The sequence below is a fragment of the Psammomys obesus genome, unplaced genomic scaffold (assembly GCF_907164565.1).
Source record: "Psammomys obesus unplaced genomic scaffold, mPsaObe1.curated_primary_1811, whole genome shotgun sequence".
In the NCBI taxonomy this organism is placed as follows: Eukaryota; Metazoa; Chordata; class Mammalia; order Rodentia; family Muridae; genus Psammomys; species Psammomys obesus.
The window spans coordinates 20,611,483-20,634,977 of record NW_026596091.1 but is presented as its reverse complement, the minus strand read 5'-3'; the positions used below and the strand labels follow the sequence as shown (position 1 = coordinate 20,634,977).

At 35.5% G+C, this 23,495-nt stretch overlaps 1 protein-coding gene across 2 annotated transcripts in view; it reads right to left on the bottom strand.

Moving 5' to 3' along the window:
* Positions 1-10,135, bottom strand: part of Slc6a15 (solute carrier family 6 member 15) — a 34,131-nt gene extending 23,996 nt beyond the window's left edge. For both annotated transcript variants that reach the window (XM_055627970.1, XM_055627971.1), the window contains exons 1-4: positions 9,781-10,135; positions 5,572-5,729; positions 4,388-4,514; positions 3,220-3,401 (exon numbers count right to left, since the gene is read on the bottom strand). In XM_055627970.1, the coding sequence (XP_055483945.1) occupies positions 3,220-3,401; positions 4,388-4,514; positions 5,572-5,729; positions 9,781-10,069 (756 nt within the window). In that variant the 5' untranslated portion in view covers positions 10,070-10,135. The remainder of the gene's footprint in view (positions 1-3,219; positions 3,402-4,387; positions 4,515-5,571; positions 5,730-9,780) is intronic.
* Between the last annotated feature and the right edge of the window lie 13,360 nt (positions 10,136-23,495).

The window sequence follows — 23,495 nt, the reverse complement described above, 5'->3', positions numbered from 1 at the left end:
AGTAATACATTAATAATGAAAATATACCAACAAGAAACATCACCCTGGGGCTGGAAGCAAGTTGATGGCAATTTGTATCACTGTTATATTCTGGGGGCAGGAATTCAGTAAGATGCTGTGTCTGTAATGAGGGCACACACAGCCTCTGAATGTAGCCAATGCCATAATACAAAATAAATAGATCAATGCAAATGTCCATGAGCCTTGTATAGTCTAAGAAGTACGTAATCTCACAATAGAGTAATGAGATACGTCTCTGTTTAATTTTAAGCCTCCTTAGAGTTGCCAAACAAGGTAATTTCGGACTGTGTACTCTGGAGGTTATTAATTTCACTGTCACTAAGCTTCATTCCTACAATATTTTTTTTTAATTTGAAGATTTATAGTCCTTCTTATTCCATCTATAGTCTGATATTGGCTCAGAGTCCTAGTCTTTGAAGCTACACTCTTTTATTCAGCTAGATGTTGATTGTGATCACTGAACAACAATGTCTCCTCTCCATAATAAAGGCAGAATAATAAAAGCTAGACAATTCAGTGCTGCTGTTGCATTCTGGGGCATGTTTACCTGGCCTGAGGGATTACCATCATCCTTCCTCTTGTTCCTCACATGGCTTCGGAGAGCATTTCTTCCTCCCTACCCTGTGTGTATTTGCATGTTTAAGAAACAATTTAAGGAATTCTCTTTAGATGGGACTTCTCTAGGACAATTTACATGTGCTCGCATCAGGCACACTATTTAATGCTTACATAATTATTTTTTGAAAGCTTTTGTTTGATTGTTTAATACACATACAGAGCTTTAAATTCCTCCTTTCCAGCTCTGCTTTCACTACTTCATACTAAAGAACTGTGGATTTAAACATTCATTACTACTGGGTTTTGTCCCAACTGTACTGTTAAACCATTTTTGTATGAGGATAAATAGCTCAGTGGAAGAGACCCTGAATTTTATGAGAGCATTTTGTTTCAAATAATGCCTCAATGTCACTTACTCGCTAAGATCCTCCCACTGGGTTAGTAAATCACTTTCACTGCATAAACTGTACTCCATTCTACTGATACAATTTTATTGCACAACATTGAAGACAAAAACAGGAGAGTAACACCAATATCACTGGGAGTAAATTTCAAATAGTCTCATTATAAAAATTGTTAAACATTTGATATCACACATGTATCAATTAGCTTGAATCAATTATCATATATTTTCCTAAAAAGTTGTAACATCAACTTTGCATTTCATACATGTATACAATCAGAACTTATAAATATAGCAAAAGAGAAACTAGTATACTTTTTAAAGGAAGAAATTAGTCTTTAAGTGGCAAAAAGGCACAAATCAGAAATCCTTAGTGAACTTGATCGTGACAACTTTTAAATATTTATGACAGACCAGAGGAGGCAAAACATTACCTTAGCATTTATATACATGTGGTTAGACATGGCTTAAGAACTTATTCCTGTATTTATAATCTAACTTCAGTTATTCTTACATAGCTAAGGTGCCCTCAATCAAAGCAATGTCTAAAAATACTAAGTTGCTGTTAACCATAATAACACTTACAAAAGATTTAAAGTCATTTAGTTGTGTTTGCTATTATATTCACTTATTTATATGAAAAATAAGTAACAGCTACAACTGAAAAAAAGGGAGGGGATGGTCAAGCCAAATGTGGTTCACATGTTAAAATGGCATCAATTTTTTTTTTTTTTTTACTAAAATTAAACTAACAGGTAGCAAAAGTGAACTAGATCAACTTCTATATACCCTCATCCCATCCCCAAGTCATCATTTGGTGGGCAGAAATACATTAAGAAGCCACAGACTGTGTTTCATACCAAGGGCTCTTCAATTAAAGACAGCAAGACAGCATTATTACCATATAGGAATCAGGAAGACCCCCATCTTAAGAAAAGCTGAGCTTTATATATATTAAAAATAAAACTAAGAAAAATAAAGGGAATAAAATAATAATAATAATGATAATAATAATAATAATAATAATAATAATAATAATAATAAATAACCCCTCTCTCTCCTCTCTTCATATGTGCCTATGTGTCCTGGGACTGATTCCTCATGAACTTAAGCAAGTCACTTAGTTTCTCAAGCCTCTTTTTTTAAAGTCAGTAAAGTGGGTTTGAAAGTACTAACCACACCTTAGAGCTTTTAGGATTAAGTAAGATAAATCTACTACAGTTCCCAGAAAAAAGAAACAAATAAACAAACAAGCATGTACTAAGCATCAGTGCCTAATACAGGCTCAAATAACCTGTGCCAATGTTACTTTATTATTAATATCAACATGCTTTATTGTTATTAATTATTTTTATCACTGATAATAGTAGAATAGTCCAACTGTCACTGTTCCCACTGCTGCTAACCTATGATGCCCACTTAGACTGAAAAGATACATTATCACAGCCACACATTGAGAAGAAAAATTACAATATACCGTTAAGGGTCAGAGAGAAGAGCCAAAACTGAAATCTTGATATGAAGCAGCTGAGAGATGAAAAGAGCTTTAAAACAATGGCAGTGATAAGAATAGGATTTAATTCTTTTAAAAGCAAAAGAATGAACACCAATTACATCCCTAGTGCATCATTTTAAATGAAAACTATGTAGTCGTCACACTTCACATAATGTCTTTTTCAAGCACAGTATTGTAACATTTTTATTTTGACTGAAAGGCATGCACTTATCATCTTTTATTTATTCTGTGTTCCTAGTTTGAATTATTCTAACTACTTGAAGACAAAAAGAACTTTAAGAAATGCTCAACAGCACATAAACTCAGTATTTATTATGCAATTATTTCTTAAAAAAAGAAATGATAAAAAGGCAACAAAAAGAAAAAGTAAAGTCTTCATTTCATCAACTTGCATGACTATAGCTGACTTGTTTGTACTCAGAGAACTAAAGCATCGGATGATGAATAAATTGTAAAATAAACAGACTTCTAAATATTAAAAGTTTTTTCAAGATTTTGCTGGAATAAAATATTGTAAATGACATTAAATGTTACTATAAAGCATGTTAATTGTTACTTTTTTTTACAAAGTTTTTAAAATATCATATTTTGGCCAATATGGAAATACCTAAAGGAAGTATTCAAGAAATTTTTCAGTTGAATTGTAGGGGATAGCCAGAAGGGATTGATAGAACCCACAAATGGTGCTTGGCAGAATCAGGAGAGATTCTAACATACTAACTTTTCCAGATGACTGAATGCCTTTGATCATGGACAGACAAACCATGACCCAGGCAGCCAGCAGGCAGACAGTCATCTTCCAGTTCAAGCCTCCACTTTCAGAGATGGAACTAGTGATGTTTAGTGCTTCCCGGTACCAGTAATAGGTGGTGCCAGAACTCTTTTCACATTCTGGTTCGATATCTGTGGGGGAAAAAGAGAAAAAAAGCATAAAAAAGCAATCACTCAGATTTTATGAATAGTAATGAGTAAAACTGAGTTTTGCTCTGCAAGCCCACAAGACAGTTCTTACCATTTCCTAGACAAAACATTAATCTGATGACAGCAATCATGTTTGTGGGGAGCAGCAAAAATTTGAAAACTTTGTAAACTCAGGTAACTTCTTTGATACTTATTGAGAATTCTTAAAGAATATGTGAACTTCTTACAGAAATAATTAAAATAAATAATTTATGTCTCACCTTCCAGACCCATAATTATCTGATACACTAACACAGCACAGTGAAATGTGGTATAGCTGCTGACCAAAGGGATTTTGTTGAAAAGCTACAATGAAGCGATATGTGATAGAAATGTAAATTTCAAAGTTTTTTTGTTCAGAATTGTCGCATGAAAACTAATGTAAATTATTGTGCTAATAAAACAACATTTCCATATATTGGAATTTCATATGGTAATATTTTATATATACTTCATCAAATAAAATGCTTCACTTGTTGTATTTTACTTTCTTAAATGCGGCTAATAATAAATTTTAACTTCATAAGTGACTTGCCTTCTAATTTACGCAGTTATCAATACTGTTTTATTGCATAAAACAATAAGTTCAGTTCAGTTAGTTGTTTGTTTCCTTCTTGTAGATTTTAATGATAATAAGGCTTATCAGAAGTGTACATGGTTTACAATGCAAAGCTTGCAAGCTTAGAGTCTTTTAACCTAAAGCCTTAAGTACATTAAATTAACTTAAAAGAGTCAGTCAAATTATACAGTTGAACTGCTCCAATTATTGAAAGAAATGGCCATTCCATAAGCAGAAGAAAGCTTGTTACGATGCTCATTTCAGGGGGGATTTTCCCACTCACCATAGTATTAGAAAAGCCAAAAAGAAAGTTTATGCCTTTACTAATTTTTTAAAAGTTGTATGTAAAAGACTATAATATATGTCTTACAAGTATGAGATGCGTTTTTCACCAAGGGGCACTGATCCCAAGGAAGAGGTTGTTGGAAAGACTGAGAAAAGTAAAACAATGTCCAGCCAATGATTACATTGTAGTAGAGAGCCACAAAATAGCACACCTGAAAAAGAAAAGAACTGGAAATCAATCTGGCTCTTTCTCAGAAAAGTGGGAAGAGCCATACCTGAAGAAACAGCTATACCATTCCTGGGCATACAACTTAAAGATATTCTATCATAAAACAAGGACATTTGCTCAACCATATTCATAACAGCTTTATTCATAATAGCCAAAAACTAGAAATAACTGAAGAATGGATTCAGAAATTTTGGTATACTTACACAATGAATACTACTCAGCTATTAAAAACAAGAAAAACATGAAATTTGCAGGCAAATTAATGAAACTAGAAAACATTATCCTGAGTGAAGCAACACAGACCCAGAAAGACACATATGGTATATACTCACTTATGAGCGGATTTTAGTCATATAGTACAGGATAGACATACTACAATGCACAGACCCAAGAAAATAAGTCCAATGGGCACCTCAGACTTCATGTGGGCATACTAGTTAGGGGAGTGAGGGATATCTTTGAAATGGACTATTTTGCCTGCTTTTTGATCACTTTTCTCTCATGGAACTGTCCCACTAGGACACAGGGGAGGAAGAACTCAGTCCTCTTGTGAATAGATGAGCTGGGGTGTCTGAGTAGGGGGGCTCCTTTATTCTGAGGAATATGAGAGAATGGATATTGGAGGTAAGGTAGGGCTGAGAGGAGAGGAAGGAGGGGGCTATGACTGAGATGTAAATTGAATTAATAAAAAATGAAAAAGAATGTGATTACATCATGCATCCTCTGCCACATCCTTTAAAAGAGTGAGGAGGAATTCACTCCATCTAACAATTTTTAAGTCTTGAACTATTTTTTTTATCTGAAATACATTATCTTTTCTTTAAAATAATATTTTAATTAAACTTTTAAAATACATTATAAAATTGAGGTAGTATTAATGGTCATAAATAGTTTTGTATAGTGAGTGTTCTATGTCCCAGTTGATTCTAAAATAGGATTAGAAAGCTGTACAGAGACAGATACTTGGCGATTACAGAGATGAAGATTACATTGACCCAAACCAGCCCAGGTAAGAGCAAAGTTCACCAGAAGAAACTTACAACACAGCTTGCGAATCCAATCCCACCCAGTTTAGGGCTTATGTAATTCCAAACCCCAATGCTGCCTCTTCGGATTCTTTGACCCACAGAAAGTTCCAAGAAAAAGAGGGGAATTCCTATTACCAGAAGTAGTATTAAATATGGTAAAAGATATGCACCTAGAGAGATAAGAACAAACAAAACTTGTTATATTTTCAATAGTCATAGTATATACTGACACTAATCATTTCATGAAAGACAATATTTGGGGTTTTTCTGTAATACACATGGAGGTCTTTGAAGAAAACATAATTGATTTTTTTTTAAGCTTTTAAATGTTTGAACCCCTATTACACGGGTCTGATGACCTGAGATTTGTTCCTTGAACCTGCTGTGGAAGCAGGAAACTGATTCCTAAAACCTCCTCTGACCTCTGTATGCATGTTCTCCCAATACACATGTGCACCATGCACAGACACACAAATACAAAGTAAAAGCAAAGTTTAACATTTCAAAAAAGTAGCTAAATGATATAATTCTCACAAAAATTAACCCACTTTCCTTTTCTTTTTTCTTTTAATTATTATTTATTACAGTTTATTCAGTTTGTATCCAGCTGTGGCCCCCTACCTCTTCTCCTCCCAATCCTACCCTCCCTCCCTCTTTTCCCTCTATGCCCCTCCCCTAATGCACTGATAGGGGAGGTCCTCCTCCCCTTCTATCTGACCCTAGCCTATCAGGTCTCATCAGGACTGTCCGCATTGTCTTCCTCTGTAGTCTAATAAGGCTGCAGCACCTCAGGGGGAGGTGATCAAAGAGTGAGCCACTAAGTTCATGCCAGAGACAGCCCCTGCTTCCCTTACTAGGGTACCCACATAGAGACTGAGTCTAAGGGCTGAGCAGGGGTTTTAAGTCCTCTCCATGCATGGTCCTTAGTTGGGGTATCAGTCTCTGCAGTTAGCTTCATTTGACAATTAAAGATCAGTTCTTTAAAACAATTCTTTTTGTCAGTAGGCTTCATAAACTCAAATCCGTCTTCACACAGTGTTTACAATGTTATTTACTGAATACTAACCTAAACTCATTTAAGTCCTGCGTTCCAAAAGCATGAATTGAGCTCAGTGGCATTTGACAGAACTAAAACTTTTTGTATTCTAAATAAAGTAATACCATAGAAGAGCAAATACCTAGTCTGGAAGACAGAAAAGGAAAAAAAAATAATTTCTAACAAAGACAATATGATTTTTTCATATATGTCACCATAAAAATTTCACTTGAGGAAGTATATGCTTTTGTTTCCAAAATCATGACAAAGTGTTTGAAAAAGTGAAACTGACACACTGTTCATCTGTCATTAACGTATATGTGCTGTTATATTCATAGCACAACACTCATAGTCAAGGAAATAACCATTTTTTATCAAAATCACATGTAAATTATTACTCACAGTTTGCAAATCAACTGAATAGCTTGGTAATGTTACCCTTATGTTTTATCGATAAGATAAAAGTTATGTACATACATTTTAATATGAGATCATTACAAATTACTGTGAAATGACCTATACACTGGGCTTAATACTTTCAAATTTCTCGGCTGGTAGCCTACCACTGGGTCACGGATACATAAACCCTGTCACAAAGGAGTAAAGTGAAGAGAGCTAAAGCAGAGCACGGTTGTGCTCCTCTATCTCCCATGGGTGTACAGGAACATATGCCTGCAAAATGCATGTGCAGGACTTCACATCCCACACACACACTCACATACACACACTCACACACACACACTCACACACACACACTCAAACACACAACACGCACTTAGTGTGCTACAAGTGCAATCTTTCATATGTATGAACTGAGCTTGAGGAAATGAGGCAGTCAGAGAAAGATCACAAGGCTTCGCACATGGGAAATAGCCAGGCTTCCAACTGTCAGAGTGACTGCAAAATATGAGACACCCTCTATGTTCTAATACTGTTCAACCTTAGCCATTACCTGTGCATTAAATGTAATATCTACACTAATCCACATGTGTATTAGACTTGGGTTTGTTTTCCTGTTATCCAAAAGATGCTTCAAATGATTTGTGAATAAGGATTTGAGATAGTTTTGTGTTTGATAAGATATTCCTCAGCTTCTAGAAAACTATGCTACACAATAGTTGTCCCTCTCCAATCCAGCCTGTGTCTCATAAGAAATGCAATAGTGCTCTCTATTTTCATTTGTAGGCAAGAAATCAATAGCAGAAAGAGTCCTTTGACTTTTACATTTATCAATATAATAGAGGAATTTATCTTGATAATAACTGATAAATAAATTTCAGATTCTTAATAGCTCTCCATCAAAGCCAAGATCATACTAAGAGGAGTAAAACCTGATTTTAAACTGAGGCTGCCTTCATCCTTAGCAGGACATCTAGTAAGCTGGAGAGAGTGAAATGTCTTAACATCAGAATTTACTTTCTGCCAGTGTTAGCAAATGAAATGAGTAGTGATTAATACACAACAACCACAAAAAAAGGAAACAAGCAAGCAAGCAAATGAAAAAATTTAAAAAGCAGTCATACACAGGTGCTAATTTTTGACACCATAAGTAATGCTCATGTGATATTTTCAATTTCCTAGGGAAATACTGTTTTCTGAGCAATAAGTAGTGTGAGGCTCACGTCATATAAAATTTACTTCTTAGCTCGCAGGAAGATCTGTTACCTGGTTGGTTTTCCCAAACCTGTCACTGCATCCTGAGTGGAATTATCTAACCATCTCACTTTAATCACCACATTTTATTTTGGTAAGTAAGAAAAAGTTGTGGATGGATAGTTACATTCGACATGGTGTGTGGGGGTTATAATTACTGCCATATTTGATTTCATACAACCAAACTATCAAAGACCAGAACAAAATATCAAAATAATCCTTCTGATAGTTGATAATAAGATGCATACGTTATAGAATATATATATATACTTGTGTTTGTACATGTATGGGGAGGAAGGTCACTCACTTGTGCATAGAGGCCAGAGGACACTATTAAGCATCTTCATCTATCAATATGCACTTTTTTTTTTTTTTGAGACAAGACCTCTCACTTACTGTTTTGGTTGGACTGTTTGTCTGGCTGGTGAGCCCCAGGGATTCACCTGACTCGCTGCCATGAGCATTAGCGTTTCAAATGCGTGCCACCATGCATGGCCTCCATATCTGGTGTAGAGAATTCAAGCTTGTACGCCATGTACTTTTCCTGCCTAGCCATCTTCCTAGCCCAGAATATGTATTTTTCTCTGTATTTACTTCAGCAGAATTCATATACATGTATTATAAAATTTAAAAACAATCTGCCTTTATTTTTCCCTTGAGCTGGGAGTTGAATCTGTGATATCATGTGTGGTAGAAAAGCATTTCCCTCTTGAGCCGCATTTAGAGATCTCTCACTTCTTTGGCAGGATACTACAGACGTATTAGGATTTTCTCCTTTGTATTCACTTAAAAAAAAAACTGGGTATTTTTAGTCAGCTTTTTATTTCTTGTTAAAATGTTGAAAATTATGTGCGCACATTTACACAGCAAAAATGTTGATAACGCCAAGAATAGTTTTTGTTTAAAGTTAAGAGTGTTCTCTTTTTTAAAGTATCTGTTCAAACTGGACATAGTATTACAGAACTGGAATCAAAGGTGTAAAGTCCGTAAGGCTAAAAAATGCCTGGCATTATGGTAATTATGTGGTTCAGCTTGGTCATATGAGTTCTCAAAGTGCTAGCCCGAATTTAAAGATCATAATCATTTTAAATTACATGTTAGTTCTGCTTTGGCTAAAGAATGAAACAATTTAACATTCAGAGGTAATAAGTCATGGATAGAACATTCATGCTCCCTCATGTTGTTGGCTTTAGATTCTTATTGAAAGCAAAAGTCTGGCATGCATAAAAAACATACCACGTGTTAGAAAAGTTCTCGTCAGTACGCTAGCAATGTTTATAGTATCCAGGGAAGAAGTTTGAGAATGTGTTACTTTAAGCAATTCCTGAGATTTGTAGGACGCCAATCTGTTCCTATGGAAACTTGATCAGAACACAGAGCTGGGCTGGCTTCCCACAAATGAGTCTCCCTAGCTTTGTAATGGAATTCACAATTTCAGAAATAATGAGACTTCAGGGAATATGGGAGCTATCTGAAATAATGAACTGCAGTAGAGTAGCAAGTCAACATTAAAGCAAACGAACAGGACTTACCACCACCGTTCTTCTGACAGAGGTATGGGAATCGCCACACGTTCCCCAGACCTACAGAAAATCCAACTTGTGCCAGAATGTACTGCAGCTTACTGTTCCAAGCGGGCCTTTCATCATCAACTTCAGATCCGTCTTCAGCATCGGCATCTTTCTCTTCTTGAACATCAACGATTAGTTCACTTTTCTTGAAAGCATCTTCTGCTGAGTCCTCATTGGACAGAAGGTCTTTGACAGACTCAATGACTTCATCATCTAAATCTCTCTTTACCACTTTGCTATTCTTAGGCATTGGAAAATATTCTTCTTAAAGACTCCCTTGAGGCAAATATATGTATTTATATTAAAATGTTAATTAAAATTAAGTAAATCTGAGAAGAATATCATACAAATCCTTGATTTGAGGTGAGAAATTCTTTTGGATCCTGGATGTAATCCCAATACTCTGTATGTATACCTGTGAAATAAAAAGTTGAAATGTGGTATTTAACAACAAAAAATAACAACAATACTCCAACATCTTTTCTTGCTCAATTTTATGATTAAAGTCTCTTTCTAAGACAGTAAAACATAATTGATCTTGGTCATTTAGAGCTCAGTAATTTCAAAAGTATATAAATTAGAATGTGTATGAGGTTCACATATATTTTCTTTTAGTTAAAAATCTTCCTTGAAAAATACACTTTAATCTCCGTTTAAATGTACAGTATAGGCTGTTCATTATTAGTTATGTTTTACAATTCTTAATGTCTTTTCTCTTTAACTCAAGTAAATTTATTATATATATATATTATTTTTTCTGATTACAAATTATATTTACATATACATACATATGAAGTTACAGGGTAGACTTGACGATACATATAGATAGATATAGATAGATTATCTATGGGCATAGTAGATGATTTAAGAAAAAGATGATTTAAGAAAGACTTATAGTATATACTTGAAGATATAGATGGATAGACAGATAGATAGATAGATAGATAGATAGATAGATAGATAGATAGATCTATATAGATATTCTCCATTCATTTATTACTTGCTCATTGTCCATTCACAAACTTGTTATTAACTGTGAGGTCATCCTATAGATTGCAATAATGAAACATGCAGGGTCCACTTTTATGGATCTTATATCTAATAAAGAGAAGTGTGTCTTAAATAACCAAACTACGACAGAGTATTTCAATAAGATTTTGTCTACTAAATAATGGCAATGAACTAAATAAACCAAGTATGTCTCTTCCACACTAACATTGTAGACTGGGGTATGATAACTACTTTTTGTTCTGATCTGTTGAATACGATTTTGTCATGAAATTTACATTTTTCCAGCAGTGTATGACAAAATTATACATCTTTCCTGTCAGTCCGTGATGAAAACCACTCATGTACTCAGTCACCTTTTAAAGAGGTCAGCACTGTTTACATGCAGATATGTTTTATGTACCTGTTTCATCTGCTTTTCCATATGCAGAAGATAGGAAATATAGTATAGAAATATAAAGTGGGAATGCTGTCAAACTGATTGGTATAAGACACCGTGAAGTTTAGGAAATCCATCTTGCACCTCTAATTAGACTGTCCCTATCATTCCTTTGTTTGTTTGTTTTTGTAAAATAAAGTATTTTTAAATTTTTATTATTAGTTACATTTTATTAACTTTGTATCCCAGCTGTATCCGCTCCCTTATTCCCTCCCAGTCCCACCTTCCCTTCCTCATCTCCTTCCTGCTCCTTTCCAAGTCCACGGATTGGGGAGGACCTCCTCCCCTTTCATCTGACCCTGTTTTATCAGGTAACTTCAGGACTGGCTGCAAAGTCCTCCTCTGTGGCCTAGCAGGACTGCTTCTCCCTTGGGGTATGGGGAGGTCAAAGAGCCTGCCATTGAGTTCCTGTCAGAAATTGTCCCTGTTCCCCTTACTATGGGAAACCAATTATCCTTATCATTTTGTATGCCCTTACTACATTTCAGCCTAACTGTAATGTCTTTAGTTCCTAATATTTCCAATTGTGAGCATTATCTAACACTTAACTTTGTGCTACAGCAGAAGACTTGTTGTGATGGATTCCAAAACCTAAATTATGCACAGACTTTTTCTCCCCAAAGATGTTTTTCAACCTCTCTTTTAAAACATAAATCTTAATCTAAGAAGTAAATTTTTCCCCAGCTATCTTCATTTATTTTTCACTGTAAGGAAATGTTTACTTTATTAAAAAATGCATTCAATTGTAGAATTTCCTCCCTCACAAATGTGTCATTATGATGAATGAAACAGTATTTTATGAACAGAAGAAACAATGGCTTAGAGCTTAAAGAAGATGCAAAAGCAGGAAGACAAATACAGAATGTTAAGTACAAATGAGGGAATGGGTAAATCAAAGCTAAGTAACAAAGAGATCACATTTAAACAAACACAAATTACTTTTGTTATAAATGTCATTTGAAAATATTCCATTCTGTAAGAAAAGTGAAAAGTCCTGTGAGGCAGTAGATTGGTGAATTAGACTACAGGATCATAAGATTCAGTCATAGGGGACAGAGAGAGAAAAGAGAGAGAGAGAGAGAGAGAGCAAAGACTCCCCCCCCCCATAAAAAAAGTCATGCAGTACCTGGGACTTTAATCAATAGGAATTACAATTTATGTTTTGTATAACTTATGTAGAGGGATAGGTAAAAATTAAAACAATGTATCAAAATTGGGAAGTAAAATAAGAGGAATAAGAACAAATACACGTTTAAAATGTTATATCATGCAAAATGTAGAATTATTTAGAAAGGACACTCATAATCTAAAAGAAGATATTTTTTGCTACTTCCTCATCCCTTCTTGGTCTCACATAAGCTTTCTTTTTTTTTTATGATAATGGAATCTTACAAGAACTGATTTGTCCATGAGACATATCAATGACAAACATTTAAATCTAGTTTGTAAAGACAGGCCTTCTGAAGTTGAATCTCCTCTCTAAATCTTAAGGATTTTATGATCTTGGCCAAGTTAAGTAACTCATTTATAAATTGAGAATGGTAATAAACTTGCCCACCAAAGCTTCTTTCAAAAATAAAAGGAGAGGGGGTAATAAATGTCCACTTTCACTAGTGTGACTATGTTCACTCTTCGGCTGTATTAGTTTCATGTCCAGAATAAATCTTCCACATTTCAGAAGGGTTTTTTTATTTTAATTTTTATTTTGTTTTACTTCTACATACCAGGTCATTTCAAAATCTACTGACTTCAAACAAAGCAGAAGTGTTAACTGTGTGTGATTTACTGGCTCACTAACGAGAGCTTGGGTTTGCACAGATAGTTGTTGCGCTAGTTGTGGCATGCTGTATTGCTGCAGCAATGACCTCTTTCAGCTCCAATATGGTAGCCTGAGTGTCTCTACCGCAACCAGGTAGGAGACAAACTAGAATTCAGGTCACTGTGTTTCTTCTAGGGGCAGCCTTTCCAAAACGCTGGTTCCCACTATCCATATTGTAAACACAGATTACCAGCTCTAGCCTATAGAAGGTAAGTTCAAGAAACTGCATTAGTAAGCCACTGAACCGTATTTGAAAATGACTCACTGGTCAGAGGCAGGCTCACAAGGAAATCCACAGTGACTTGAATAAAATAGATATCTAGACCTATGGAACAGAATAGAGGACAGGGAGATAAACCCACACAGCCATAGCCATGTTATTTAAATGACAGCCTATTCAATACAGAGAGCTGGCAAAACTGAATATCTACCTTCAGAAGAATAAATTTAAATATATATATTCATATATATCACATTCTGTAAAATCAGTCTTAATTTAAAATCAACCTGAAATTTAAATCTGAAACTTCTAGAAGAAAACAGAGGATGCACTTCAAGCTATAGACAAGAACTTCCTTAGTACAACACTAACAGCACAAGGAAAATGTTTAATTAAAAGTTACATAAAAATCTAAAAGTATGCACATGAAAGAAAAGTGTCAAGACAGTGACCAAACAGTCTATAAGAAAGGGAGAAAAAGCTTTGCCAACTAAACCGAATATAAGACTCTAATATCTGAAATATATAAAGAATTGCAAAAGAAAAAAAATAACATCTGCCAAAAATAAATGGGCCAATCTACTAATCAGGAAGTTTTCAAAAAAAAGAAACACATGTAGTCAAAAATTATTTAAAATGTGGTAAATATATCAAAAGGAAGGAGTCCTTTACAGTGGGATGAGGGTAAGCTGATGTAGCCATTACAGAAATCAATATGAAGGTTTTTCACATATATTAAAAGTAGAATTATCAGACCCAGAAATTGCACTTCTGGTATAAATCCAAATGACTATATCTGGCCACAAGATACTTGTACACCCATGTTTACATTGCTTTATTCACAATAACCATGAAATTGAATCAGTGGAGATTGGATAATGTATATGTAGTGCATATTCACAATGGAATTTTACTCGGCCATAAAGAAAAATGAAATTATGCAACTTACAGGTAAACAGAGATATCTGGAAACAAAATTGTGTTAAGTGAACCATACTAGGCTTAGACACAGGCCATATGTTCTCTGTCATGCAGATTTTATCTGCTAATATTCCATATGTATATTTATTTGAAAGTGAATGTAGTTCAAGCTGTGAACCAAGAAAGGGGCCCATATGATAGAAAAGGTCTTGAGAAAGGGACCTAGGGAGGATGGTCAAGCACATATTATTTGAAAGTGTAATGGAACATACTGAGAATGAAAAGGTAAAGGAGATTCAAAGGGAGGTGGAAGACAGGAGCAGGCAAGAATAATCAACTACTACAAGAAATATTTGAAGCCATAATGAAGTCATAATGAAGCCATTTACATTGCTAGCTGATTTTTTTAAGAGTTTTGTTTGTTTGTTTGTTTTGTGGGTACTTGAGAAACAGTCTCACTATAGAGTTCTAGCTCTTCTGGAACTTACTTTGTAAATCAGGCTGGCCTGGAACTCACAGAGATCCACCTCCCTCTGTGACTCAAGGGCTAGGATTAAAGGCCTGAGTCAACAACACACCTGTCCAAGTTTATCTTTAAATAGAAATAAAGAAATAAATCCCATTTTTTGAAGGAGAGGGCAACAAAGTCATACGTCGAAGAATGTATGGCAAAGGAAGGGAAAACCACCATCACCATCTTTGAAAATAATGTTCTATGTTTCCTATTAGATTATCTTTCTTGTTTTGAATCATAAGGAGAAACATTATCAAAAAGTTGGTAGTTCCTTCAGGTACAATGATCATGTGTACCATGGGCAAAGCACAACTACTTCTGTAGTCATGGATACTGCTTTCTGTCTTTTAGAATTACTTTTATTCTTTCCACTTTCCATCCCATTGCCAAGCAACCTGTTGTGTCTATGAGGCCTGAAATTAAACCAGTTTCTTTTTGTTTCTTTGCCAGCATCAGTTTCCACAACTTGCAAAACAAGAACTCTAAATAAAACATCACTTTTAAATGTCATTTTTATCTCTGTGTTAAACTGTGTATAAGAATAACTCACTTGTAAAACATATTGAGAACTTTATTGTTTAAATTTGTATTTAAACTTTTCCATGGCTACATATTTTCATTGATTTAATTATATAAACACATAATTTTTCAGAATAAAATTCCTTTGAAACACTTAGAAACTGACCAAAAACCCTTTGTAACCAATACATATTCCCATTAATACTACTTTATATTTTCTTCTGTTACAGAATGCTTTACCTATTTTGGGTCTTTGTCTTCCCACATATGTTTTGAAATCAGCTTGTCAAAGTCTATCAGAAAACAAAAATAAGAAACCATGAGACAGCCCAGCTAGAAAATGTACTCCCCACCAGGCCTGATCAGCTGAGCTTGTTTACAAAGTACCCATGTAGTAGATGAAAAGAAGCAACTCCTGCTGCCTCTCACCTACACATAAATGCCATGGTATGTACACACACATACATACACACACATACATGCAGTGAGAGATAAAGAGATAGAGAGACACACAGAGAGAAAGAATTTAAAAATTAAAATTTTAAAACATAAATAATTAACTAAAACCAAAACCCAAATGTATTGGTATTTTAAACAGTATTGCATCAATTATACAAATTTATTTGGTAACAATGACATCTGAAAGTTTAGGTTTTCCAGTTTGTAAATTTGGCATATCATTACATTTACAAGAGTATTCCTCAATTTTACTAAACAGTGTTTCATAATATATTTTGTTAAATGTCCCTAGTTACCTTACATTTTTATATTATTATAATTATTTCTTAATTTCAGACTGTTTTTACTGTATATAGAATAAAGATGATTTTTAATTCTCACATTCTCTTCTAAGGATAATAAATTAGGTTTTGTCATTTTTATAAGATAACCTAGATACATTTGCATGATCATGTTATCAATAGAGATAATTTAACGTGTGCTCTTTCAACATAATATTTTTTGATTCTCTGTGAATTTCACATCATGCATCCCAATAATACTCTCTTTCCATTCCTTCCATGTCCACCCCCAACTCTTGTGTCCTCCCACACCCAAAAGGTAAAAATAATTACAATAATAATAAAATATCAAAAAGTCCACTTTTTGTTATCCGTATACTCACTGGAGCACAGTGGAACTCTCAGTGGCCTTCTCCTTAAATACAGCTGCAGCCCCATCAGAGGTCATCAATTGTGGAGAGCCAAACTTCAGCTTCCCACGCTTCTTGAATTCCTCTTCTGTGGCTTCCTGTCTAGGCTTTTACTGTTTGTTGTTGTTGTTTTGGAGGGGGGCATAGTTGGAGTAGGTAGGGGTTGTCACAGAAACTTTCCATGCCCCCCTCAACTGTGCCTTCACAGTCATTACAGCAAAAGCAGCCCCTTGGCTTTTCTCAGTAATTGGCAGCATGGGATCAAGAACCTCTAGATGGTTTCTGGCTAGAGTTTATACTGCAAACATGACTCCAGGCCTGCAATGTGACCGCTGACCCAGACAAGGCTCTACGAGGGAGAGGGAGCATGGATATCAACATTACCTCCAGTGGCAGAGCAGGCCATTCAGACCCATATGGCCCCTGGAGGCAACTCAACCTACTGATGTCAATGTGGTTTCAAGCTGCAGCGCAGACCATAGCCATGCCTATGGCCCTCTGTGGTTACATGGGCCACAAATGTCAATTCAGCCCTGACAAGGGGCAGGCATACCCCAGTCAACCTGTTCTTTTTTAATTACTTAATTTTAATATCCCTTAATTAACTGATATTACTGGCTAAGAAAATGTTGAACAAAGATGCTAAAAGTAGACATCCTTCTTCTTTATGTCCTAATATAGCTAGGAAAATATGCTCTGTTTCACACTAGTATATTTTTTAGCAATTGAATTTTGGGGTACATATTTTTTTTATCAATCTAAGGATGCTACATTTTGTTACTTATCCAGTGGGGTTTATAATTTTTATTTTAAAACATAAAAGAGAGACTGCATTTTTACCCACACATTTCTGCCTTTATTATAATAATTATGTAACTCCTTATCATGTTACTACTGAATACTAAAAACTGTTTCTTAACTTGATTTCTTTTAGGTAATAATGTATGTATTTTGTGTTTAATGTATCACTAGAACAAGCCTGTAAAAATTATTTTAAAGATTTGGCTCTAGTATGCTTTATTTTTTAATAGATATATGTATATATTTTAATTCCTTATTAATTACACCTTATTCACTCTGCATCCCCACTGTGGTTCCCTCTCTCCTCCTGTCCCAATCCCTCCCTTCCTCCACCCTCTGCATGCATGCCCCTCCCCAAGTCCACTGATAGAGGAGGTCCTCCTTTCCCTCCCTCTGATCCCACTCAACGAGGTCTCATCAGGAGTGGCTGCACTGTCTTTCTCTGTGGCCTGGCAATGCTTGGCAGGATTAATATAGTAAAAATGGCCATCTTACCAAAAGCAATCTACAGATTCAATGCAATTCCCATCAAATTACCAACACAATTCTTTACAGACCTTGAAAGAAAAATTCTCACCTTCATATGGAACAACAAGAAACCCAGAATTGCTAAGACAATTTTCTACAGTAAAAGATCTTCAGGAGGTATCTCCATCCCTGATCTCAAGCTGTACTATAGAGCGACAATTTCAATATATTTTTAACTGAAAAGGAATTAAAATAATGTTTTCTCCCTATCTTCCCTCCAACTTCTCCCATGCTTGCCCCTCTCAAGCTGATAGCTTCTAATATTGGTGTGTGAGTGTGTGTGTGTATGTGTGTGTGTGTGTCTGTGTGTGTATGTGTGCATGTGTCTGCATGAGTACATGTAAATATAAATACAGCTTTCTGAGTTCATTTTTCTTTTGTTGTGTATGTGATTCCAAGGCTGACCTCTGTGTAATTGATAACCACTAAGAGCGTTCATTCCTAGGAGAGGCTGATTCTTCTCCTAGCAGTCTTAGTTGCCTGTAGTTCCTTGTCTAGAGGCGGGACCCCATAAAATCTATGAACTTCTACTTTAGCATGTTCATTGATACTGCCTTTGCTCCAGTTTTATTTATTTCTAGGAAAAGACTGTTTCATGGGGAAAGTGACCAGTATTCTGGCTCTTACGGTATTTCTGCCTGCTTTTCTGTGACTTCTCCAGAGCCATAGAGACTGGAACCACGATCTAGATGTATCATTTAGAACTGAACTGTTGCTCTGTGCATTGTGTCCAAGCGCAAGAAACCTACTATCAAATGTTTAACCAGAGTAGTCTAATTAACTCTCAAAACACTACAGACATTTATGTTACCATTGGCTGCCCCTAGGGGTTGCGAGTGGGCCGCTATTGATGAAGATACCACACATCCAGGACACAGAACTCAAATGACTTCAACTGAATATGGCCTGAAACCTTTTTTACTTATGATCTGGTTTCCACAGCTCCAGAAAACGTCATGCATGCTTCCTTGGGGGAATGTGATTTACAGTCCTACTCAGCTGCAATACCTATGAACCACAGCAACCAAAGGTGTCCCATGTGACCCTCACTCACACGTTGGGTCAAGCAACTGTTGTCTAGTTAGAGGTAAAACCACTCAACATGGGGTGGGGGAGGGTGATGCCTGGTACTCATTTTCTGGGGCTAGTGAAGTCATAGATGGTAAAATAAATAAATAAATTAATAAATCTAATATGGTCACTTTGCTGGAATACAATAATTTCTTACTAAGTGTGGCTACCACACCTCATGAAAGAAGCTTCTCCTTATAGCAAATTGTGGTCATCTCTCTCTCTCACACACACACACTGAATATTTTATAACATTTCTAAGACTGTAAGTCTGAAATGTTTCTCTTACATTTTGCTTTCTTAGTTATAATGCTTTTATAAAAGAAGGGGGAATTGTCATGATTTTTCTTTTATTTTTTGAAAGAAAATGTGTAGGATACGTTTTATTTCTTTTTAAGTGTTTGGCAGCACCCACCAATAAAGCCATCTGCAACTGTGACTTTCTTTTCAGAACATACATTTAAATCAGAAATTCAATTCATTTCGCTGATATATAGCTACTTAAATCATGTCTTTGTTCGCTTGGTTTTAGGAAGCTATCTTTCAAGGATTTTATCCATTTCACCAAATTTATTTATATAAAGTGACTTCTGATAATCCATAGAATTTCTCAAAAGCAAATTGTCCTTTTATTTCATTTTCATGACATTGATATTAGCTCTTTTCAATGCTTTTCTCCTTCTTATTCTTCCCAGGTCATACTAATATTTTTATTGCAGAATTGCCTCAATATTTTGGTCATTTTGGGCCCCATATTTCAAGAGTTTTCAGCTCCAAATTATTACAACCTCTTGGGAAATTTAACACTTATAACAAAAATAAGCAGAGACATTGCAGACAGAGAGAAATGTGCATCTTATAGTCTATCGATGATAGTTTCTACAGGCCTGACTGCACAGCATTAAAACACAATCCTGATAAACTCATCTGCATTGTGACGAGGGATAGTCCTGAGAGGCCAGTTAGCACTTACTCAGCTTTGGCATTTGCCAGAAGTTTTATGTTCATAATGTATTAAAAGACCCATGAATCTATATCAGGAAATTTAAATTTTGACAAATTAAACTTTTACTGGCTAAAGTTTTCCAATTAGTAATTTGTGTATTGAATTTGAAATCCATCTTGGATTTAATTAGATACATTCATTTTCTAATTTTAACACAGAATAAAAAGAAAAAAATTATTTGAATAAAAAGAAAATATTAAGCCTTACTAGAATGCTCAGAAAAAAAATAACAGAATTTTGTTTGCTCTAAATCTGTGAAATCATTGCAAAAGAAAACAAATGAGAAATTTATGGAATACTGAAATAATGAGGTTGACAAATAATAAAATATTTTATCTATACAGAATATAATCCAACAGTGTCTTTTGTAAATTGTATTCCCCTACATCTATATCTATTGCATTAATCAAAAAGATAACTAAATGACACATTAAAACATCAGGGAATATATTTTACAAGTGACTTATATTTTATATGTGCTCACCTATACTCTATCAGAATAAGACAATATTAAAAAGTATTGGCACAAAATGCTGGTGAAATTGTGAAGAAACTTGACCATATTACATATTACAGATAATAGCATAAAATGATATATCTGATATAGCTAAAACTATGAAATAATTTCTGAACCTAACAATAAATTTCTTTGAGTGATCACTGACTGCATTCAGTTGTACATACCAGAGAAATAAAAACTTATAAAACTTAGAAAAAGTGTTTATAGTGTTTACTTACACACAGTTAAGCCCAAATCAGAAATTACACATACGTGCCTAATTGAGAATATAGTTAAACAAACTATGTTCACACCATGAAAAATAGTCAGCATTATAGGGGCACATGCTATCCCTACCTGTCTTAATTTGAATGGGTATCAAGAAGATGATGCTGAGCATAAAACATTTAAAAAAAATGAGTAGAGGTCAGCAATATTACGAAGAGGCCATTGGGAGGAAGTTATGGTAGAGTGCAGTGGAACACGCTCATATAAAAGGTTAAAACAGAAATGCGGAACAGGAAGTATTAAACTGAAAGGGAAATGGACAGGGTATAGGAGGGGGCCTGGAGAGGAATACATAATATTAAAGACCATTCAGAAAAGACATATGGAAGCCTACTACTGTAAAAGCTTCAAACACATAAGTAAAATGGAGTCACCCTACAACAGCAGAATGGTAAACTGCTAGACACCAGGAGCTACCAAATGAAATGTCCAGCGCCAGGAACTCCAAATACTTCTTTGGAGTTGTTAGCCATTGAGTTTCCTTTGACTCCCGTCCCACCCCTCCACCCCCAAAATCAAGCCATTACTCTTTTTCCTGATTACCCTCCAAAGCCTGCGAATTAAACCCTACTATAGAAGACACCAAATATTTGAATCATAGAACATGGCAAAATTAAGCTGGTATATACCTTGAAGCTTTACTCCTACTGGGTAGTTCCGTACTGTTAAAAGTACTATTCACACTATCAAGGGAGAAAGAAATCGTTAGTGATACTCAGCTGTGGACACCATGAGCTACAATAATGACAAGCCTGACAAGAAATATCCACTGGTACACTAGTGGCACAAAAATCACGGCATCAAACAACTCCTTTCTGATTAGATTTAAATTTCACTTCTCAAGAAGAAACCCATATCCAGCACCATTATCAGGAAAACGAAACAAAACAAAAAACAAAGACAAAAACTATGGAGAGACAGCTCATTGGCCACAGAGGGAGATCTATTAACATTGCCCTGCTAAGTGGACATAATATTAAACTGACTCCTAATGTCTTGCCACTATACTTATAGATCAATATATCACATAAGCTACATCTGAGAAGTTGCCATTTGCAGTAGACGATGAATAAGAACAACAGGTTCTGGTGCAAAGAATAAGAGACTTAAGAATACTCAGCTGTAGAGAGAATATACATACTGTGCCCTGGCCTCCCAGGACTCATGGGTCATTATAGAACAGGGGGTGAATAAGAATGAATCTAATAGCTCGAGGCAGTGGTTGACTACAAAGAAATGTCTTCTGGAAACAGTTGAGAAGCTGCACATAAGAACTCATAGTGATTAGGACAACTTTCACAAAACCAGCACAAGGTCAAGCCTAAAAAAATCCTAATAGTCAGAGAGGAATTAGCCACATAATCCCTCTTCAGGCTTCCAGAAGAAAAAGAGATTTTTATAAGAGTGTAACCTCTGCTAAGTGGAGCCAGTGATATTTTGGCAGCAGAAGCTGGTCTTGAAGGGTTTGGAACAAAATAAGGCACAGAGCGAGAACACCCAATTTCTTCTCCAGTGTCTAGCCTGGGAGTTTCCCTGACTTCCTCCACACATGCATTTGCAACAAACCACCAAAATTAGCCCAGATCCCTAATACAAAGTCCATCCCTAATATTTCTACCCAAGTCTGCATGGCAACCAATGTTTAGGATTCTATCAGGACCCACCCACCTGGCACCAAAAGCAAGTCCCTTCTGAATTGCATCAAACTTTTCCAACCACACAGACCTACGACTTTCTATAGGGTCTAACCTGGTGAGTCTCTTAGCCCTACCCCCATTCCGTGCATTCGTTCCAATCCTCCATCTTAGTCCAAGTCCCACATACAGTGTGTCAACCTAGTCTGCCCTCCCCTTCCTGCACTACAACTATCTCCAGGCTTCTACCAGAATCCTCCTTACCTGTCCACTCTATCACACAGGCTCGTCTCATTTTACATTCAAATTTTCCACCCAGCCAGATCTCCTTCATATTCCTGTTTGGACCAAGCTTGTCAAGTCTCCTCTATCCACTGGACTTCAATCAACCCAAGCCATTTCCAATCTCTAGTGCCAATGTCAACCTTACCTCATATTTTCCTTTTTTTCCCCCAACATGCTTTGTCTATAACACACTCTGATTTGACAAAGAAAGCCCACCTGCCCAGATCACATTATAAAAATACTAACAACAGGGAAGAGTGGGCCAGTACCTTCTCTCCAAAACCTATCAGTCATGTAGAAATGTTAGCTAATTAAGAACTACTTAGGATACATATGTAATTACCTAATGACAATGATACCCAGGACACAGAATTTTAAAAGAACAATCATCAACCAGGTGATGGTAGCTCACAAATTTAATCCCAACACTTAGGAGGCAAAGGCAGGTGAATCTCTGAGTTTGAGGCCAGCCTGGTGTACAGAGTGAGGTTCAGGGCAGCAAGGGCTACACACAGAAAAACTCTGTTTTGCAAAACAAAAAAACAAACAAAGCAAAAAAAACCAAAAAACAAACAAACAAACAAACATGAGAACAAAGAATTTAAAGAGGACACAAGGAAATAACAGCTCAATGAATGAAACTAAAGAGAAAAAGTTTAATGGGAATAAATGCCTGAGTCATACCGGAGAAAACACAAATTGATGACAATGACAAAGACAATCCAGGACTTGAGAAAAGAATTCAGTAAGGAAATACAAATATTGTCAAGGAAGCAATCTAAACTGTGGATGGAATTGAAAACTCCAATAACTCACCAAACAAAACAAAACAAACAAACAAACAAAACCAGAAAGGAAAACCTTATAAGTAAAAAAAAAAAAAAAAAAATTCAAGACTATCAGGACTCAAAAATAATGTGGATGATCAAGAATAAATAAGCAAGGAACACAAAAAATATAAGAAACTGAAGAAA